The following is a 20,537-nucleotide window of genomic DNA, read 5'->3' as shown; positions in this document are numbered from 1 at the left end:
AAGTCCGATAATGCAAATTATCACCACGGCTTTCATCAGAATAGCGTAAGTCCGATAATGCAAATTATCACCACGGCTTTCATCAGAATAGCGTCTAAGTCCGATAATGCAAATTATACCACGTTCCATCCAAGTGCACGAGCCCTTGATTTTGACCCATGAGAGACACACCGCCAAGGCTCTGGGATTGTTCTAGAATCAATCCCAAGCCTTTCATTTCAACCTGGTTTTCTACTCTGGGCACAATAGTAGGAGCTAAAAAACCCAGAAGCAGAAAGTCCTTCATAAATTGAGAAGAAGGGAGGAGAGACCACATCCCCCTCCCTCCGGGAATCCCGTGGAAGGATGACCCGCCCGAGTCTCTGACCAGCCAGCAGTCTGTTTACTCTGCAGGCGCCTGCACCCATCTTTGATTGAAATGCAAGACCGTTGTCTAAGAAAATCAAGCACATTACGGAAAGCAATCATCAAACAATTTACCTGCATGACAGCCTTAAGAAATAAGCCAGAAGAATATTCTTCTATTTTTAGAAATGAGGAAACAGTAACACAGAGGCACACTATCTGAGCTGTAGAATGGATGAGGACATGTCACCCAGGCCTGATCAATCAGATTATTACCATCCTTATGGCCACGGTGACTAGTGCAGAGGGGGGCACAAGACACAAGCTGGACGGGTCAGACTCTTCTCTGAGCTCTTTCAGCCAGAGATATAGGGAAGATGATCTTTTCTCATGTGGGTTGCTCTTCAAATATAAGGTACCCCTCGACCTACCAGAGGCTAATATGCCCACCACATGAAGAGAACCTATTCAAGAGACACAAAGAAAAGGCACCTTATTGGCCCCCTGGATCCAGCCATACCTGAAGCTGTCATGTTCCTGGATTTTGCTTAACTTTACTGTATTAAGAGCCAATAGATTCCTTCTCTCTCTCTCTCTCTCTCTCTCTCTCTCTCTCTCTCTCTCTCTCTCACATGCTACTTTGAGAATGGCTGTCACTTGCAAATAAAAAAAAGGTTAATAATACAAGTTCTCAATTATAAGAAGTAGGATTATGTATAAAAAGTTTTATATTTTTATTCATCTGTATATTTTGATCATGATTCAGGGGGTAAAAAAAGTGGCCTAAATGAAAAGTATATAAACTAGAAATCATGAAATATTACCTTTATAAGTATGTTGAGGACAGAAATTGCCTGCTCGTTCCACCTAAACTTGAAGTTAGTCCTTGGTCAAATGCAGTCAAAACAGGGGCTTTCCAAATGTTGATCTATAATAGGATTGTGTTGTTTTGAACGCTATCCAAAGGAAATACTTCCAAAAGAGAGAATGCTCAGTGGACCCACTCAGCCCTTTAATTCAAGATAAGGAAAATGTTTATTGCTGTGAAGCTATAAAAACACTTCCAAGAAACTGAAGTCACATGTTTTCTGGAAAATCTAATTGCTGCTTTGCACTCACCAAGATGTTTTATTAATAAGAGGTTGTTAAATCATGGCTGTTAAGTTATAGTCTGCTGTTACTTGTGGACCAGGATTCTCAAGGCATCCCCCGGTCACTATGCAGTATGTTAGACATTATCATGATCACAGGCTTCTGGTTACTGAACGACAGTCTGAGCAGATGCTGCCACAGACGCAGCCTGAACTATGACCTTGTAAGGCACCTATTCTGATAGAGAAACCCCAGGAGGGTAAATGTGACAGACAGCTCTGTGCCCAAGATCACAGAGCTCTTCAATGGAGGAGCTGGAATTAGGGACCCAGTGGTGATTTCCCAGCCCAGTTTACTCTGGGTCTCATTTGGAAATGGTAAGAAAATCCAGGAGGCAAGTGTAGTAGCCCCAAATCCCTGCCATTCTCACCTCTGCACGTCAGAATAGAGTCAAGACCACGTGATCATCCTCCGTGGTGACGTGAGATTTGGGCCATCAGGATGACACTCGTCCTGTAACCACAGTTCTCAGATTCTAGCCCCGTGATTATAAGTCATGGAATACTGTCTCTGTGAGGAACTCGAGGGTCCCTCAGAGACACTTATTTTCCAGAAGGGAAAACTGAGGCCCAGCAGGGGGAAGTGATGTGTCCAGGGTTACCCAGGCGCTGCCTGGTGACAAAGCCCAGATCGTGTTCACCTGTGGAAGCAGTTTGCCTCATAAGCATCTCTATCCGCCCATAAGCTTGTCTTCAGCTTGGACTTGGACCAGCTGCACACGGTTACCCTGCAGGGCAACAGGTGGGCAGACGGGATGCGAGCCGACAGGCTGGGGCTTTGCCTGATCCTGACTCCCTGAGACTCTGGAGACATTCCTTGCACTTGTTTTTTGTTTTCTGGGGGGTTTTTGGCCACACCTTGCAGCTTGTGGGATCTTAGTTCCCCAACCAGGGATCGAACCCGGGCCCTCGGCAGTGAAAGTGCGGAGTCCTAACCACTGGACCGCCAGGGAAGTCCCTCCTTGCACTTGTAAAATAGGATTTCTTTCATTTTCCTTTTGTTTTAAAAGTTGGTTTTAATGTTTTGATAAGTCTAAAAACATCACTTTGAAAGCAGGGCTTGAATTACTTGGTTTTGATTCATTTGTGTGTGTGTATAAATAGATAGATAATAGCTAGCTAGATAGATGATAGATAGATAATAGATAGGCACATACACACATACATATATATACATATACATACACGTAAATACACACAGAAAGGAAAGGAAAAGTCACAGCAGATCACATCCCATAAAACAGTAGTTAAACTCTGGTCCTCTCCCCTCCCCAGCCTCTTAAGCTTTGCTCACATCCCCCTCTGTGTCTCACAATGAAGAAGTCGTGCCCTTCGCTCCTTGTGGCCGCCCTAAAATCACCTTCAGAGCAGGGAGCAGGGTTGCTCCCAGCTGGTAAGCCCAAGCCAGCCAAGCAGATAGAATTCCTTTCCGGTTTTCTGCCCATTAGCTGAACTCTTTCACACGACTACAAGCTTAGAACAATTGAGAGGGCAAATAAGAAGGGAAAGCAGGGCTCAGTTTGGGTGCAAAATTAGAGAGGCTGGGATTGCAGGAGCCAACTGGCAAAAGGGAAGGAATTCATTGCCATAAGAATAGGGGGAAAGTGCCCTGTAACATGGCTCAGAAAGAACAAAGATCTTCGCTTTCTGGAGGGTCAGGGGACTTGTTTCTATACAGTGAAGTAGGATGAGGGGGAAGGAAGGACCCTGAAGGGCTGTAGGGCTGTGTGTGAGTTTCGCGTGCTCACGGTACAGGAATCTCTCCAAGGCGCAGCAGAAGATGCTCATGGGCCTCTGAGTCAAGCTGGCTGCTTGTCCGTAAAAACAGGAGTATTGACACGACTGTGACGGCAGCTCAGAGGACTTGGCCCAGTGAAGGGGGTTTGCACGGTGCCTGGATCGAGGAATCCAGACAGAAATGCAAAGTTTCCTTGTCCGCGTCACCAAGTCCACACGAGTGCCTGGTAAGCAAGTGCCTTTTAGGTTCACACAAGGGTCTCTGATCTGAAAGCCAGGCAGCGTGCTGTCAGAAAGTACACACTGCTGTATTTAACGTGGATAAGCAGCAAGGACCTACTGTAGAGCACAGGGAACTCTGCTCAATATTCTGTAACAACCTCAATGGGAAAAGAATTTGAAAAAGAATAGAGACATGTATATGTATAACTGAATCACTTTGCTGTACACCTGAAACCGTCACAACATTGTTCATCAACTATACTCCAATATAAAATAAAAACTTAAAAAACATTTAAAAACTAGCACATGGGAGCCTGCAGCTGTCCGTGAAACCTCATGGTTTGTACTCATAATGTTATTACTTCCCTTCGGGCCCATTGCAAACATGGAATTAAATATGTTAATTAAATAATGTATTTGTTTTCCCCTTGAAAGAGCTCTCTTCGGGTAATTAGAACTTCTAAAAAATTGTTCTGGTGCTTGACGTAAAAGTGGCCTTGTGCTCTGGGTGGGGAAAGCCTAGATAACTCTCCCTCCCTTGGCAGGGTAGGAAAGTTCTGCTTAGAGGTTCTTGTATCTTCGTAAGGTTCAAACTGGGTAGAAAGCTAATTATTCTGGGCATCCAGGTCACTGCCACCCTGACACACACAACCACCCTCACCAAAGCATCCCCAGCCAGGGGAAGATTACTCAAGTGACATGTCAGTTCCTTGGTGACTTCCTAGAACCCACATCAAAGCAGACCCTACTGTAGAGCACAGGGAACTATATTCAATATCTCATAATAACCTATAATGGAAAAGAATCTGAAAAAGGATAGATATATGTATAACTGAATCACTTTGCCCTACAACTGAAACTAACACGACATTGCAAATCAACTATACTTCAATTTTTAAAAAGGAGAAAAAAAGGAAAATAATTAAAAGAAAACTGTACTAATAAGATTTGAGGAAAAAATAAAAGAATATTTCCAAACATAAGAAATTTATAAACATGTAAAAATTGTTTAAAAAAAGAAAATGTGTAACTAGTTACCAGTAGGAGGGAAGGGGCAATAGAGGGATGGAGGATTGGGACGTACAAACTATTGGGTGTAAGACAGGCTCCAAGGATTTATTTTTATTGTACAACATGGGGAAGAGAGCCAATATTTTGTAATAACTATAAATGGAGTGTCACCTTTAAAAATTGTATAAAAATAATTTTTTAAAAAGCCAATTGAGAGCTTCCCTGGTGGCGCAGTGGTGGAGAGTCCGCCTGCCGACGCAGGGGACGCGGGTTCGTGCCCCGGTCCGGGAGGATCCCACAGGCCGCGGAGCGGCTGGGCCTGTGAGCCATAGCCGCTGAGCCTGCGCGTCCGGAGCCTGTGCTCCGCAACGGGAGAGGCCACAACAGTGAGAGGCCCGCGTACCGCAAAAAATAAATAAATAAAATTGAAAAAAAATAAAATAAAATAAGCCAATTGGGAGACAGATCTGAGACTTGTTTCCTGTCTCCTTGCTGGGCCGCCCTGCAATAAAGCCTTTTCTCCCTGAAGAAAGAAAAAAAGACCCTAAAAACCACCCAAGAGATGACAGCACTGACGAACAATAACCCTGGACACCACAGTCCTGGAGGCTCATTTTCTCCGCCTCCAGTAGCTTAGCTGAGAGCTGATGTCGCCCACCTGGAGGCCCTCCCGCTCCATCCAGGTCACTCCCCAGGACAGGGATCCACGTCACACCATGACACAGTCCCCGTCCCCAGGCCCCATGTAGGGCTTTATGAGTGCAGACCCCTGTCTAGAGACCAGACACTCTGTGCCAAACCTCAAATGCAGGGTGTGAACCTTCCAGGGATCGCGTGAGCTGTGTTGTTCCCCGCGGCCAAGCCACGTGGAGCGGCCTGACCTGCTTCTGAATGCCCCAGGGGAGCACCCTTTCTGAGTACGTACTTCTGCCTTGTGCAGTTTTTCTGTTTCCTCCATCTCTTTCAATGGACTCAGCACGTTACTGTCACGCTCCCCGCTTCAGCGGCCACTCCGCCTTTTAAAAGAGCTGATTTGAATTCTCTGTGTACCGGGAGGCCAGATACACAAGTGCCAGAGGAAAGATAGGTTCTTGGAGGGACCAACAGGCTCTCCTTTGGGGAAGAGAGAAAACATCTGGAAAGGAGCAAAGTCCCACAAAGACCACAAGACTGTTGAGGACGTGTAACTGACGGGATGTTAGATCATAGGAAACGAGAGAGGAGAGAACCTCCCAACAGTAAGAAGGACCTTTCCAGGGGCCACTCAGGAAGGTCAGCCCAGACAGCACCGTCCCCTGCAAGGGCCGCCTCTCAAATCCCATCCGCTGTGCCGCAGGCAGCGTCCGCTGGTACTTCGTGCAGGATGTTCGGCAGAAGCCATGAGAAGACCCTGCTGTAAATGAGCAACCACCTCACACCTATTAGAATGGCTTTTACCAAACAGACAAGAGGCAACAAATGTGGGTGCGGGTGTGGAGAAGAGGGAGCCCTTGTGCACTGTTGGTGGGAATGTAAATTGGTGCAGCCATTATGGAAATCGGTATGGCGGTTCCTCAGGAATTTTAAAATTGAACTAACACGTGATCCAGCAGTCCTACTTCTGGGCGTATATCTGAAGGAATTAAAATCATAATCTGGAAGGGAGATCTCGACCCGTGTTCACTGCAGCATTATTCTCAACAGCCAAGATATGGAGACAATCTAAGAGGCCATCAACAGATGAATGGGTAAAGAAGATGTATTACACAAATATATATAATGGAACATTATTCAGCCGTGAAAAAGAAGGAAATCCTGCATGTGTCACACGTGATGGACCTTGAAGGCATTATGCTGAGATAAGTCAGACAGATAAGTGTAGGATCTCACTTATATGTGGAATCTAAAAAAAAAACTGAACTCGTAGAAATACAGAGTACAATAAAATGGTGGTTACCAAGGGCTGGGGGTGTGGGGAATTGGGGAGATGCTGTTTAAGGGTCCAAACTTACAACTAGTAGACAAATAGGCCCAGGAGGTCTAATGCACAGCACAGTGATTATAGTCAGCAATACTGTAGATAAACTCCAAAGCTGCTAAGAGACTAGATCGACTTTGTTCTCACCACAAAAAAAGAAGTGATAAATATGTGACATGATAAAGGTGTGAGCTAACGCTACTGCAGAAATCATACTGCAGTCTCTAAATTACCAAACCAACACATTGTATACCTTAAACTTACACAATGTTATATCTCAATAAAAAAAAAGAAAAAGAGCCGCATCTAATGAAGGAAATCCCAGCCTGAGCCCTGCGGCATTTGACACAGCGTCCAACAGCCAATGGAGAGCAAAGGGCTCCACCCACAGCCCCGGACACAGTCATACGTGGTCACAGCTGAATGAATGAAAGAGGGAGGGAGGGAAGAGGAGAAGGGGGAGGGGGCGGGGGAGGGGGAAGGGAGGGAACGAGTGAGAACACAGTCTCTAGAGCACTAGAAATACAGGTAATGGAGCAGATGGGATTCTGCAGAAGAGGCCAGCCCTTTAATGATGTCCTTCGAGCAACACAGAGAAAGGCAGAACCTTTTGACCACTGTGTCTGCTGGAGATGGACTGGATTGTGTGGGTGCAGAAGCAACACAGGGCAACCAAAGGAGAGGATCAGGGCAGGACAGACACACGGCCACACTCCCAAGGGCAGCAGATGTCTCCAGTTCTCCAGGCAGTTTCCATACACGTGTGTACACACATGTGCCTTACTCCTAATTGGATGCACACATTTCACAGGCTTTTGACCCTCTGCATTTGGTTTTTAGGGTCGTAAAGTCCCGAGTCCAAGGCCTTCCTGAGGTATTCATGAGGAGATGGGGCTGAACCAGATGGCAGCAACATGTCAGCCCAGGGCACACACAGGGCAGTGCAAGAAAGCAGTGTCGTCAGAGATGGGAGCTGAACAGAGCCAATTCCGCTGTGCCGGTCCTGCATCTCATGCAGGGATGTGACAAAAGCCAGAACGGGCAGCTTCCAAAGTGACCCTCCTCTGCTAGAGATTCACGCCCTTTTGTCTCAACTGTTAAGTCAGGACAGGCCTGCAGGAACGATGGTAGGGGACTCCTAAGACCAGGTCAGAAAAGGCACTGCAACCTGCGCCATGGCCTTTGGGCTCACCAACACCTGCGGCCCACTGAATAGCTGAGAGAAGCAAATGAAGGGCCGTGCACCCACTACCCTAACTCTCCTCCTATTTAGAAACTACAGGAGACAATTCTGGCAAAAAAACCCAAACACCTAAACAATACCTATGTGTGTGTACACCTATGTACATACATGCACATATATACATATATATAACACACAAATACACACACATATATTATACATTTATGTGTAGATATGCACACACCCAGACATTATAACATTAACGAACTTTGGGAATTTGGGATCCACTTGGACCTATGGAAAATGGGTAAAATTTGAGGCATGAAAGGTCACTTTTAAGGGAAAGGACTGTGCCCTGGCCGAGACAGCTTTGACTAAAGCCAAAGGGATGTTAATTACACATCTAGAAGGGACGTGCTCAGAAGATGAAATCAAGTGGTCCAGGAACACAAGTCAACCACGAGCTCAGCCAGCCTCACTCCTGGCGTTTCTGAGGCTGAAAACGAGGCTGCAAACGGGCCCTCATACCACGTGTCCAGATATTTCTGAGTTATTTAATATACACCTAGGAATGTGAGGTCCGAATTTCCACTTATTTGTGTCCGGGGCCTGCAGCCAGCAACCAGGGGATTCCCTGACCCTAAAACTAAAGATTCCCCTGCAATCCCACACCTCACTTTTCTGACTCAGATTTCTAGACAGTTCCCAAACCACAGCTTCCCAGAGAGGGGGCAGGAGGAAGTATAATTGTTCAGGGAGCCTGGCTCTGCCCAGACCCCCGCTCTGGGTGATTTGGAGCAGTCAACTTTGAACAAAAGGCAGCAACTTTGAATGCTGAGAGCAGGCCTGTGATGCCTCCTCTCCCCACGCAAACTCAGTGCTCTCCGCCCAGCATCCTCTGGCTCGGAGGGGTCCAGTTTGGTTCAAGCAACTTTCTTCTACGATTCCTTTTGGCTCAATTTTTGGCCAAACTTGCAAAAAACATTATGAGACTGAAAAGACATTTAGAAAGAAGTCTTTGGGTTTTTGCTTATTCCTCTGGTCTAAGGACAGCTCTGATTCCAGCATCCCTGGAAGATGCTCTTGGTCAAGGCTGGCTATGAATTCACCACCTTTCTTGGATATGATGCAGTTGAGGGAAGAGAAGTATCTGACAGTTGACCACTAATATCCCTTCTAATGGAGATTCCACCCTCCACGATCCTTTAATATCCCTCCCTGGCAGCCAGGCCTTGGTTTGGAATTCTGTCCCTCCCTCCTAGGCAAACGAGCAGAGTGGATTCTTTCCACCCATGTGAACACTGGGCTGCCCAGGGTTGGGGAAAATGCACCAACATAAGGGCCAAGGGAATCAAATTTTGTCACCTTCGCAATACGGGAATGAGTGCTTCAGCCTATCTGCCCACACCCTCCTCCCAAAGGGTAGGGTGGTCCTTGTATTAAGGAGAAATATTAAACCTTCCTCTTCTTAGCCCCTCGGTCCTATTCAGTAATACCACCTGGCGTTCCACTATCACAGCGATCCTGTAGATGAAGGGTCAATAAACCACAGTTCAAGGATAGAGTCCCGCCCAGCACCTGTTTTTACAAATAAATTTTTCCTGGAACACAACCCTGTACACTTGTTTAAATATTATCTACGGTTGCTTTTGTGCTGTAACAGCAGAATCGAGTAGTTGCGATACAGACAGTGTAAGCAGCAAAGGCTGAAATTATCACTATCTGATTCTTTACAGAACAAGCTTGTCGCCCTCTGCTCTGGAAGGCGATGATGGCAGATCATCGTAGTGGGTACCATGCACCTGACGTTGTTCATGCTTAACGTGGAGTCTCTCATTTAACCCTCACACCAAACCTGATGAAATTATATCAATTCCATAGATAAGGCAGAGAGACAGAGAAAGAAAGTTCTAAGGTTCCCTTTTAGAACAGCTTTTGCTGTGTCCCAAACCCTATGGGATGCAGCAAAAGCAGTTCTAAGAAGGAAATTTGTAGTGATACAAGCTTACCTCAGGAAACAAGAAAAATCTCAAATAAACACCCTAACCTTACACCTAAAGCAACTAGAGAAAGAAGAACAAACAGAACCCAAAGTTAGCAGAAGAAAAGGAATCATAAGAGCAGAAATAAATAAAATAGAGACGAAGAAAACAATAGAAAAGATCAATGAAACTAAAAGCTTGTTCTTGGAAAAGATAAACAAAATTGATAAACCTTTAGCCAGACTCATCAAGAAAAAAAAGGGAGAGGCCCCAAATCAATAAAATTAGAAATGAAAAAGAAGTTACAACTGACACCAGAGAAATGAAAAGGACCATAAGAGACAATTACAAGCAACTGTATGTCAATGTCACCGGTGTAACATGGTCTGGGACCCAGTCCCAGGAAGTCTGGGGCAGGGACCGTGCTCTTCATTGGCTACTTCACTGCCTCAACATTCCATCAGGCCGCCAATTCCCACGGAAATTGGTTTCATGTTCCCCAAGCTGCCTTCAGGATCCCAAATTCAACCCCCCAGTCACCTCCATAAGTCACTGGGAAGGGACACGCCTACTGTAATTAACAAATTGATGTTCTGGACTTCATCAGCCTCTTGAATTTGGTTAGAAGGAGCCTACCCCTGGGAGCCTGAACATCTCTGGACACCAGCAAAAGGGAGTTTCTAGCCTCAGTGTGAGCCTCCCGTGGCCTCAACCACACAAGGGCAATGGCCCTACGTCTTTCCTGAGCCTCCAACCAGGCCCTCTAGCCTGCACTGATCGGTCAGGCTGGGGCTCTTGAAAGCCCAGTCCTGGGAAAACCAAGCTTTGCCTTCACGAACACGCCTGCAGCCCTTCCCATAATCGCCCCTGTTGTTTCAGTTTGCCTCAAATGAGTGTTAAAGATAACCTCCTGTTAACTTCCACTGAGGGAAGAAATGACTATTTAAGCTTCTTGGCTTCGGTAGAGCACGATTATTTTCATTTCACAAGTCTGTTTTGAAGAATGAAAGCCAGCCACGGCTCAACAGTCGCCTTCAAAGCACTGTTTGGTATCAACGGCCCACAGGAGGAGAGCTTCTGAAAACAATGCCATTTGATGGGAGATCCCAGAAGACTTCATGCATCTTGATCAAAGAAGCTACTGGCTTCCTTCAGCTGTTGGCCTGAAGCCCAATTTTTGGCTTGACCTAAAAGGATTTAAACAGTCCCACCCATCCCCCCACACAGGAGAATCTGTAGCATTTATTGGATCTCCTGGAAGTGATACAGACCCTTGATCTGCCCCTGTAATTCATCACCTTACTCACCTACAGAGGTGAGTAAGCGGTCTTGTGATCTGAGGACCCGGGGAAATTCTCCCAAATCTCTCTCTCATGCCCATGCCACGTTGTCTAAAACTCTACCAGCACCATCACTAAAGACACCTGCTTAAAGGTAAATGCTCTCTCCAATGGCAATCCACAGCTTTATCAGCTAGTAAAACGTCAGCACACCTCAAGGTGGAACTTACAGGAAAATGAGAAGAAATGGCCAGAGTTGAGGACCTGAGTCCCCTGAGCTACTTAAACCCCAGTTACACGGGAACAGTTAAGGGTCACCTGCCATTCTCACAGGGTGTGGCGAGGATGAACTGAGTTCAGTATAAACTATATAAAAGTATGAGCTCACTGTTTTCTTGCCTACAGTCAGACTATAGGAAAGAAGAGAAGGGAAGACCAAGAACTGCGGGGGCTTACCAGCTGGACCAAGGTTCCAAAAGGAAGGAGATGCTCGGAGACAAGGTGAGATACCCAGGAACGGACTCGTCTGCGGCGGCTTCAGGACACAACTGTGAGACACCGTGCTGAATGTTCTCCCGGAGGGCAACCCGAAGGTTCAAGATGTTCCCAATAACTGCTAAGCGCACGCTGCTGTGATGCGCTCTCCCTGACTTCTAGATCCTTAGCAAACTCCCCTCTTCCACGTGTACCACGTGTGGAGACAAGCTATTCTATGAGCTTTTGCTCCCTGCTCTGTGGGGACATACATCCTTTTAAAATCTTTCACGTGCCATAAGGTGGTGTGCTGCTTCTCCTGCTTCAGAAACAGGTGGGCAAAGTCCATCTGCACTTTAAAAATATCTTTTATAGTAGTTTTACAGATTTGTATTCTCCAGGCCATCGAGTTCTAACCACTGACCTGCTCTCATTACACCCTCTCTGATCTGCTCATCACATAAAACCACCACTGGTTTGCAACGAGTAACTGAGGTTATTGCAAGCAGGGCTTGGGTCTGGGTAGCACACATCAACATCTGCTGAGGGTACCATGCCTGGAAGGGGGGCTTCAGGCTAGGCAGGATATTGGGGGAGACAAGAGAAATGATAATTCCCCAGAAGTCTGGGAAATCAACGAGTAAACCAAGAGATCATTGTAATCTGAAAATTCCCACAACCTAGGCTCATAGAGACACACAGTTGGAAATCGTCATCTAAGGAGCATTATTCTGGAGATACTCGCCACAGAGTACCTCATTTAATTTAATCTCCAAAGTAACCTTATGAAATAGGCATTATTCTGCCAGTTTACAGAAATTTTAAGGCACCACTGTCGCAAAGAGAGGTAACGGTTGAGCTGGGATTTGAACCCAGGCTAGCCTGGTACTTCAACAGTCACCACAGGACGCCACCATCTCCCTGGTCTGGTGCATTTGGGAGAAAGCCAGGAAGGAAGTGGGATGGCTGGAGGTGAAGGACACTTTTGAGGCTAAAATTGTTGCCAGATTTTTTTTAATATAAAATGAATTAAGGCAGCGGGAGGAGGCAGAGAGAACAGATCCCAGAGCAAAAGGTGTTGTGGAAAGTAAATAAAATCTCAGCCTTAGTTTCCCTAACACTCCTTCTCAGACATGCTCTGGTCAACCACTCTTGGTCAATGTTTCATATAGAAATTGCTACCAAGAAGAAATTAATATTTTATTAATATTTTAAATATATTAAATTAATATAAATATTAAATTACTATTTTACATTACCATTTTAATTAATTACTATTTTAATTAAAATCAATAATCTGCCCTCAAGTTCTTCCAGAATTTGAAGGAGATCCCTGTTCAGGTACAAATGCGTTGCTCTGCTGCCTCTTTGCTGCTGAGAACCTACAAAGTTGACTCAGGAGTGATCTGTCTTCCCCAACCCTGACTGCCCTGGGCAGGTAAGGTTCACAGGCCCCTGGAGCAGCGTTCCCTCGGAGCCTGTCCCAAGGCCCCCGTCGGCCGAGTGGATCCTTCTAAACCCAGAGGCTGAGGATTCCCTCAGGCTTGGCAACACCAAACGGCATCATAGCCACAGCCGCTCGATAGCTGGTTTCAAACGCTGGACACATTCCATCTATGCCCATCTGCGTTTGCTGTGAGAAAGCGAACACCAGAAACTGGGAGGAAATAAGGAGGTTATCCACTTCTCTGCTCAGGATGTGCATGTTGAAAAGCACTTATTGAGTGAATTCCACTTCCTGGGCTTTGTGGCTCGTTGACCTTGAATTTCCCTAGAAGAAAAGTGTCTTCTTAGCAACGTCAAGAATATGGAGAACTGGGCACCTGCATCTCTGCTGGTGGACATGTAAATACGTAGGACCTTTCTGAAGATATTTTATTTAAAGCCCTTGAAATGCACATCCGGGGGGCTCAGCAGCTTCATTTCTGGGAATTTTCCATAAGGAAACAATTAGATAGGTGTCGGAAGAGGCAAGAATGTTTATCGTGGCATTGTTCATAATAATTAAAAATGAGAGACAACTTGACACCCTACGATAGGGATTGGTTGAATAGTTTTCAGTAGAGTGACACAAAGGGGTATCATTCACACCATTAAAAATTACCTTGACAGACTATGGGATCCCAGGACTTGGGCTTACTCTGAAATGTTTTATCCCCACAGGAAAGTCTGGTTTATTTAAGACCGTAGTATGCCACAATTTTACAGTATACATACATCTCAAACTATTAAAAATTAATTTACCCCACCAAAAAATAGTACCTTGTAGATATGTACTTACTGATGTGGAAAGATTAACTCAGACCCTACTTGAAACTTTGGTATTTTAGTAGGTGCCACCTCTTCCTGAATGACTCCCAGACATTTCCTTAATGATATTTAAATACCCATTTCATTGTCTTTGTTCCTGTGAAACATCAGGTGACACCCCAGTATGTTCTAAGTACGTTGAGTAAATCTGATTTAAATCACCTTCTCTATGCTTATCGTGCCCATTCTTAACTTGCCTGAGTGGAAATCCCAGCTTTTGATAAACTGCTTGGTCTGGGAGTCATCCTCCTCCCTGGATTCTGGTCCTACTTCAGACCTGCCCCAGATCTAACCTGATGATTTCAAAATACAGTCAGTAGAAGAGCCAACATTTAGCAAGTCTAGACAGGAAACTTGGGGGCCAAAACCAACTTTCAGGATAAATGAATATGTCTACGTGGTCTAAAATGAGGGAGTTCACGGAGAAATCTCCAACTCTTCCAGGTCATCAAACGGCAAGTCGAAAAACTCCAAGAAGGTCCACCGAAGTAGTGAGTCGTAGGGCAAGAACTTACAGCTGTAGTTCTCTGGGAGTATCTTATGATGACACTTTTCCCTCAAATGACTTAGAAAAGTCACCTATACTATTTTTATAAGATAGACATGCCCAACTGATTCATTATAACCATAAGAAATGTGACTGTGACCACTTCTTGGTGACACACACCCACTGTCCCACCGAGGCAGCGGACGACAAAGCCACTGTGTCGAAAGGAGCTGTCACCCTGTGTTAGCACAAAACCGGATTTCAGCCGTATTTGGGAATTGTGTGAACTTCGGGTTACCACATCTTTAACAAGACGGGATGAGACTCAAGGAAGTTCTCAGAAGCACAAATGATTGACTGAGGACATGGGTATGTGGGACGGCAAATAAACGCTAGACCAGAGGGCAGAGGACGGGGGGGCCCCGGCAAGGACGCTGGCTGGGGGGTGGCCTGGGCAGCCTTTCCCCTTCTCAGCCTCTGTTCCCTCCACGGTCGAGGGGATTTGATTAGGGAACGTTCAGGAAAGGGCTGGAACTTCAAGCATTCAACAGTCAGGATGGCTGGAACTTACTAAGGGCTCAGGAAGACCCTTATTCTCCTTTCAGTGGGAGGCAGGCTACGGGAAGGTGGTCCAGAGTGATGAGCAGAAAAGATCAAGGTGTTGGGGATATTAACATGATCAGAAAAACCGGTGGGGCGGGGGGAGATGTAGAATGAGACCACCCTCCCCAGGACCCTTGAGAAACCAACCAGCGCCCTCTGTCTCCCACTTCCAGATGGCTAGCACTTGGTGGAAAGCACCCGAAAGGACCCCAGGCCAGTTCAGGGCAAGATGGGAAAGCGGCGATAGCCAGTAGAAAAAGGACAGCAGCCTGGCCAGAGGCAGCCACCCTTGTACCCCTCGAGGGCTCTGCTGTCCCTCCTATCAGCCCCAACCAGCCCAGAGGGGTGAGTTCAAGGGAGACAAACCAGCCCGGTGTGAGATGACAGACTCAGCCATGTACGCAAGCACACGACACACACGCACACAACACATACACACACCACACACATACACAACACACACTCATACACATACAAATACACACATACACAACACACACTCATAAACATACATACCAATACTTACCCATACACACACACACACAGACTCGCAAGAGTGGATAAAAGGTAGAAATATCTCATGAGATTAAAATATTTACATGAACAAGACAAAGTCTTAGAAATCAGAACCTGACTCTCCCAGTAAACCAGCGTTATTGGAATGGCTGCAGAGTCTTTAGGGAGATTCCCCACCCAGTGGGAAAGGAGCTGCTCAGGACATAGCTGGCTGTAGTCACTGAAAAAATAGATAAGACCATGTCATGCCTTGGCCCCCAAAGAGGTGGGACACCTCACTAAATTACTCGCACAGTTAGTGAAAGAAGATGTCTTTCTTCCAAAAATAGCTATGTAGCTGAGGTCACGAGGAGCTGTGAGGACGGTGTCTGCACCCCAGTCTCCCAGATTTCCCTGTGGCACCAGACACCAGTGCTTTCTGCTGGCATCCTCCTCTGGCGTGACACGAACTCTGCAAACCAACTCTCAGCTAGGTCTCCTCTGACTCCTGGTGTCTTAAACGTGGGCATCTCCCCAAGTTTTATTTTCTACTTTCTGCATTACAGTAAGTCCCCTACATACGAACCTTCAAGTTGCAAACTTTCAAAGAGGCAAACATGGCGTTCACACGTCCAATCACGTAAGTTAGTTCACGTGTCTGGTGTACATTGTCACGTGCGTCCATCCTCTACAAGTGGTTGTGCTTTTGTGTGCTTTACTGTACAGTACTGTATAGAGTACAGTATCTTTATTTCAAGCCCAGGGTGTCCAGAAGCAAGAGGATAGATAGACTTGAATCCAGCAGGGAACCAGAACCTGTGCCGTCAGCGTTGGGCGTGAGTGAAATTGCAGCTTGCCCTCCATCTCCTATTGCTGACGATCCTTCAGCTCTACCATCTCCCACCTCCTCTCCCTCCTCCAGTCAGTAACTCTTCTTGCCTGTTCACTTGATGCCAGCCCCTGGATGCCAGCTGCTGTACTGGACTGCTGTACTTTTCAAGATCTTGTACTGTGAGGTTCAACATGTTTTATTTTTTGTTTGTTTTCTATGTATTATTTGTGGAAAAGTATTAGAAACCTATTGCAGTACAGTACTATATAGCCGATTGTGTTGGTTGGGTACCGAGGCCAACTTTGCTGGCCTTACGAACAAATTAGACTTACGAACGCGCTCTTGGAATGGAACTCACGCGTGTGTAGGGGACTTACTCTACTTCCTCTCAGAAGGCACATCCGTAATCATTGCTTTACTTACATGTGTTCAGGGAGGGCTCCCCACGCTGTGTGGAGTTTCTACTGCTTTGCATGCTTGTGTTTACATATTGGTTCCCAAGGCTCATTCAGAGCTGAGAGAGAAAAGTGCTTTCACCCCCTTGGCGCACGTTCACAGATGCTTGATCCAAAATCCCACACATGAATCACAGAAAGAAAGAGAGAGAGAGACACAGAGATACCCAAATTCCCCATTGACTTCTACAGGTGTATAGATTAGAGCTTAGTCCAAATAGCTGAATTTCAACCTGCCATTTAAAGATGCTATATATCCTTCTAAGAAGAGTAAGACTGCAGTGACTACAGGAAATGGAAAGCACAGGTCGTGTTCCAGTTACCTCTGGCTGAGCAACGAAACCTTGAAATACCAAGTATGTTATTTGATCTCAGTTTTGTGGGTCAGAGTATGGGCATCCCATGTGGCATGAGTAGAGCTGACTTGGTGGTACCAGCGGAAGGTTGCCTGGTCTGGCGGGTCTCTACCGCGTCTGGCACCTTGGCAGAGACACTGGACAGCTGGACTTGGCTGAAACTCTCACCTGGAGCCTGTCCATCTCGCCAGAACCGCTCACCTGGGGCCTCTCCAGCCAAGCGGCCTCAGAGCAGTTAGGCAGCTCCCATGGCAGCTCAGGGCTCCGAGAGGAAGCGTCCCATCCAAGCAGCCCACCTGCTGGTGGCAGGGACCCCCTTGCAAGCCCTGGGGCTCCCAGAAAGTCACTTCTGCCTCCTTCTACTGGTCAAGCCAGCCACTAAGGCCAGACCAGGCGTAGGGGAGGAGAGTTCAATGCCTCCTCTCGTTGGGAGAAGCAGCAGAGAATTTGCGACCATCTTTAACCTCCCAGAGATCCTGCTGACACCCCTTTCACTATGTTATGCTTGGGTTAAATCCTCACCGGGCAGTTAGTTTGCTCTGTAGATTACATGACGTCATCCCTCACTACCACCCAGGGTGGCGATACCTCTTCTGCTGGTACCGTAGCAGCACCACAGATTCAGCATCCCTGCTAGGCCTGGAGAGATTAACAGCGCTTAGAAAAATATCACAGCCACAGAGAACTATACTCACTATCCTATGATAAACCATAATGGAGAAGAATATTTTGAAAAAGAACGTGTACATATATATATTTGTATGCACGTATAATTGAATCACTTTGCTGGACAACAGAAATGAACACAACATTGTGAAGCAACTATACCTCAATTTAAAAAACAATGAAAAAGGAAAATACCACATCAACACTGACCTTAACATCCATTTTAATTCACTGCATCCTTGATAATTATGTTTTAATGTACAGTGAAGAGGACAGTGGTAAAATGTAAGTTTTGCAGTCACAGCCCACCTTGTTCAAACCCCTGCCCTGTCGTTTATTTGCAGCGAAAATTTGGGCTGCATATAACACCTGGAGCAGGTGTGTCAGGGGCCCTCACTCCATCTGTGTCATTCTTTCAAGGAAAAAGTTGTGGGAGACCTTCTATGCACCTCTCAGGAGGCCCTGGTGGACACGAGCCACACTGTCCACAGCAGGTGAGCTCCATGAACCACCCTTTGCATGGCTGTTTCTTAACTCCTCTCTCGCTCTCTGGGATCCTCACACCTGCTCCCTGGAATCTCCTCCCCTGTAAACTACCAGCAACCAACACTCTGTCTCAGAATTTACTTTCAGGGGAACCAAAACTAAGGGAATTCTCACCTTGCAGGACTGTTCTAGGCATAAACTCAAGTTCAGAACGTCTGGCAAAGAGCCTGGTGTACACTGCCCCAATCCCTGCTCACTGGCCAGCCTGTTCCTCTAGATGGGATGCCTCCCCCTCCCCCAGCCTTGCCAAAACCTCACTCACCCTTGAACAGCCTTCTCTGACCTCCCTGACTGGGTGACACCCTCGATTATAGCCCCTCATCTCGCTCCTTGCTTACGCTTCCCACAAGGTTACGTCTTAGCCGACTCACCACGCGATCTTTGTTTGTCTTCATGAGGCTTAAACGCCTGCAGGGCAGGGGACATGTCTGGCTAAGGAAGGGAAAGCTAATGTCTGTTGAATGAATGAATAAATAAACGAAGGAACTAAATATTCTTTCTTCTGTGACGCACACCCTGTTATCCTACTAGCCTCGCACCAAGCAACACACACCACCGCTCTGGAGGTCATTTCTCCCCTCTGTGTTCCCAAAGCCTGCTGTCCTAATGTGTGGCTACTATGCTCTCCTCTGTAGTACAATTTAGTTGTTTTTGCTTCGATTCCCTTTCTTTCTCTCTTTTTTTCTTTTTCTTTCTTTCTTTCTTTCTCTCTCTTTCTTCCTCCTTTCCTTCCTTCCTTTCTCTTTCTTTCCTTCCTTCCTTCCATCCTTCCAGCCTTCCATCCTTTCTTCTCCCTCCCTCCCTCCCTTCCTTCCTTCCTGAGAGTCCCATCATCAAGGCCTAAACTGTGCACTCACTGCTCACCAGAATGTCAGGCATGTCTACATTAGTCCAGCCCGGGAGCTGCCTGCATGAGCTCCCTGGATGACCACACCGCAAGGAGAGGCTAACGTCCACCCCAGATCCACACCTTCCCAAGTCAGGGATGACTAGCTGCCCCTCCAAAATAATGTTGCCACTGGGGAAAGGAGTTTCCCTGAAGAAAGGAAGGTTGGACCCAGGATCCAGGTCTGGGGATACCTGCGGAGGGCTGAGAGTAGAGGGATACCACCCCCTCTTTGGTTTTGCCACGCCAGCATTCTGCTTCCAGCCCACAGAAACACTGTACCAGCTTCTTACGAAACTGGGCTGTAATCAGTGTTGGCACTATGTCTGGCACTCCAGCAGTCATTTTGTGACCATGGGGAAAGGTCAAAACTTCAAGAGTCACTGACCCTGACATCATTGAGCTGCCAAACCTCTATGCTTCCAGCAATGTGGGGGGAAAATAAACACCAGTTTTTGTTTAAATCACTCTCTATTGAGTTTTCTGTTACTTGCAAAGCAAAGGCATCCCTAACGGACACAGATCTAGAGCTAGAGAAGACTTTTAGCTGCCATTCATCTGTCCCCGTGTGCCAGTGGCACTGGGGCTTGTGTGGCCTGCAGGAGCAGGTATAAACTATGAAAGTGTCACGCCCACACTTGTTCCACAAACTCCAAGTGGGCGAGGAAATGCTGTTTCACCGCTGATGTACCTCCCCCCAAACCCTCGCCTGGGACAGCATCTCACTCATGGTGGGCGTTTAATAGACTTTTTAAAAATAAATTCCTTTTAAGCAGGAAGAAATAGAGTCTGCTTTGGGCTACTGGAGAAACACTGTAGTTTAGGGAACACTGGAGTCAGTGTTGACAGTGAGCACGGGCAGGTCAAGGGGCTCATGGCCCACTGTCATCCGACGCTCTGTGTGCAGGGGAGGGTGGGAAAAAGAAAAGGAAGTTGAGGGCAACATCTTGATAAGTGTTCTCCCCTGAAAGATTGTCATTTCAAGTGTGTTACGGGAAATTTGTATTTAAAGAGAGGAGAAAGAATGTACAGAAACCAAAAGCACTGCCCCTGAGATATCTCATCAGGATCCCTTCTCTCCAGGAGGTTTCTGAAATCAACCCCAGCTTTTGACTCTGAAGATAAGTCTCCTGAATTTCCTCAGGATGTGCCCCGCTGAGCAAAAGCTACTCAGAAAGACCTGGCAGTTTCGAGTGTTTACCAAGAACTGTGTGCTCAGCACTCGACATAGTTCCCAAAGGACTTTATTCTAAAAATATTTTTATTAGACTCTGAAATAATTTAATCATAGGCTTCTATTAGTCAGAGTCCAGCAAGTACCCTGTGTCCGACAACGATATTCTCTTGAACTTTAAAACAGGAACCTCTAAGTCCACAGAACAGAAAACACTCAGAACCCTGCCAGGGACTCAGAAAGTAGTCATCCTCCCCACTCACAAAGAAGATATGTTAAACCTAAAACAAAAGGGGGGATTTGACGGTTCTTTTCACAGTGGGCTCGGGCTGAAGGGACAGAGCCTGGCAGTGTTAGCTCTTCCAGAAAGAGCATCTCTGACCTC

At 46.5% G+C, this 20,537-nt stretch overlaps 1 protein-coding gene across 1 annotated transcript in view; it reads right to left on the bottom strand.

Moving 5' to 3' along the window:
• Positions 1-20,057, bottom strand: part of IL1R1 (interleukin 1 receptor type 1) — a 178,887-nt gene extending 158,830 nt beyond the window's left edge. Inside the window, exon 1 of the mRNA XM_082851756.1 lies at positions 20,024-20,057. Coding sequence (XP_082707882.1) covers positions 20,024-20,042 — 19 coding nt within the window. The 5' untranslated portion in view covers positions 20,043-20,057. The remainder of the gene's footprint in view (positions 1-20,023) is intronic.
• Between the last annotated feature and the right edge of the window lie 480 nt (positions 20,058-20,537).

Source organism: Leucopleurus acutus, assembly GCF_964270905.1.
Source record: "Leucopleurus acutus genome assembly, chromosome: 12".
Taxonomy (NCBI): domain Eukaryota; kingdom Metazoa; phylum Chordata; class Mammalia; order Artiodactyla; family Delphinidae; genus Leucopleurus; species Leucopleurus acutus.
Note: the sequence above shows the minus strand (reverse complement) of the source record. Positions and strands in the feature narration are given on the sequence as shown.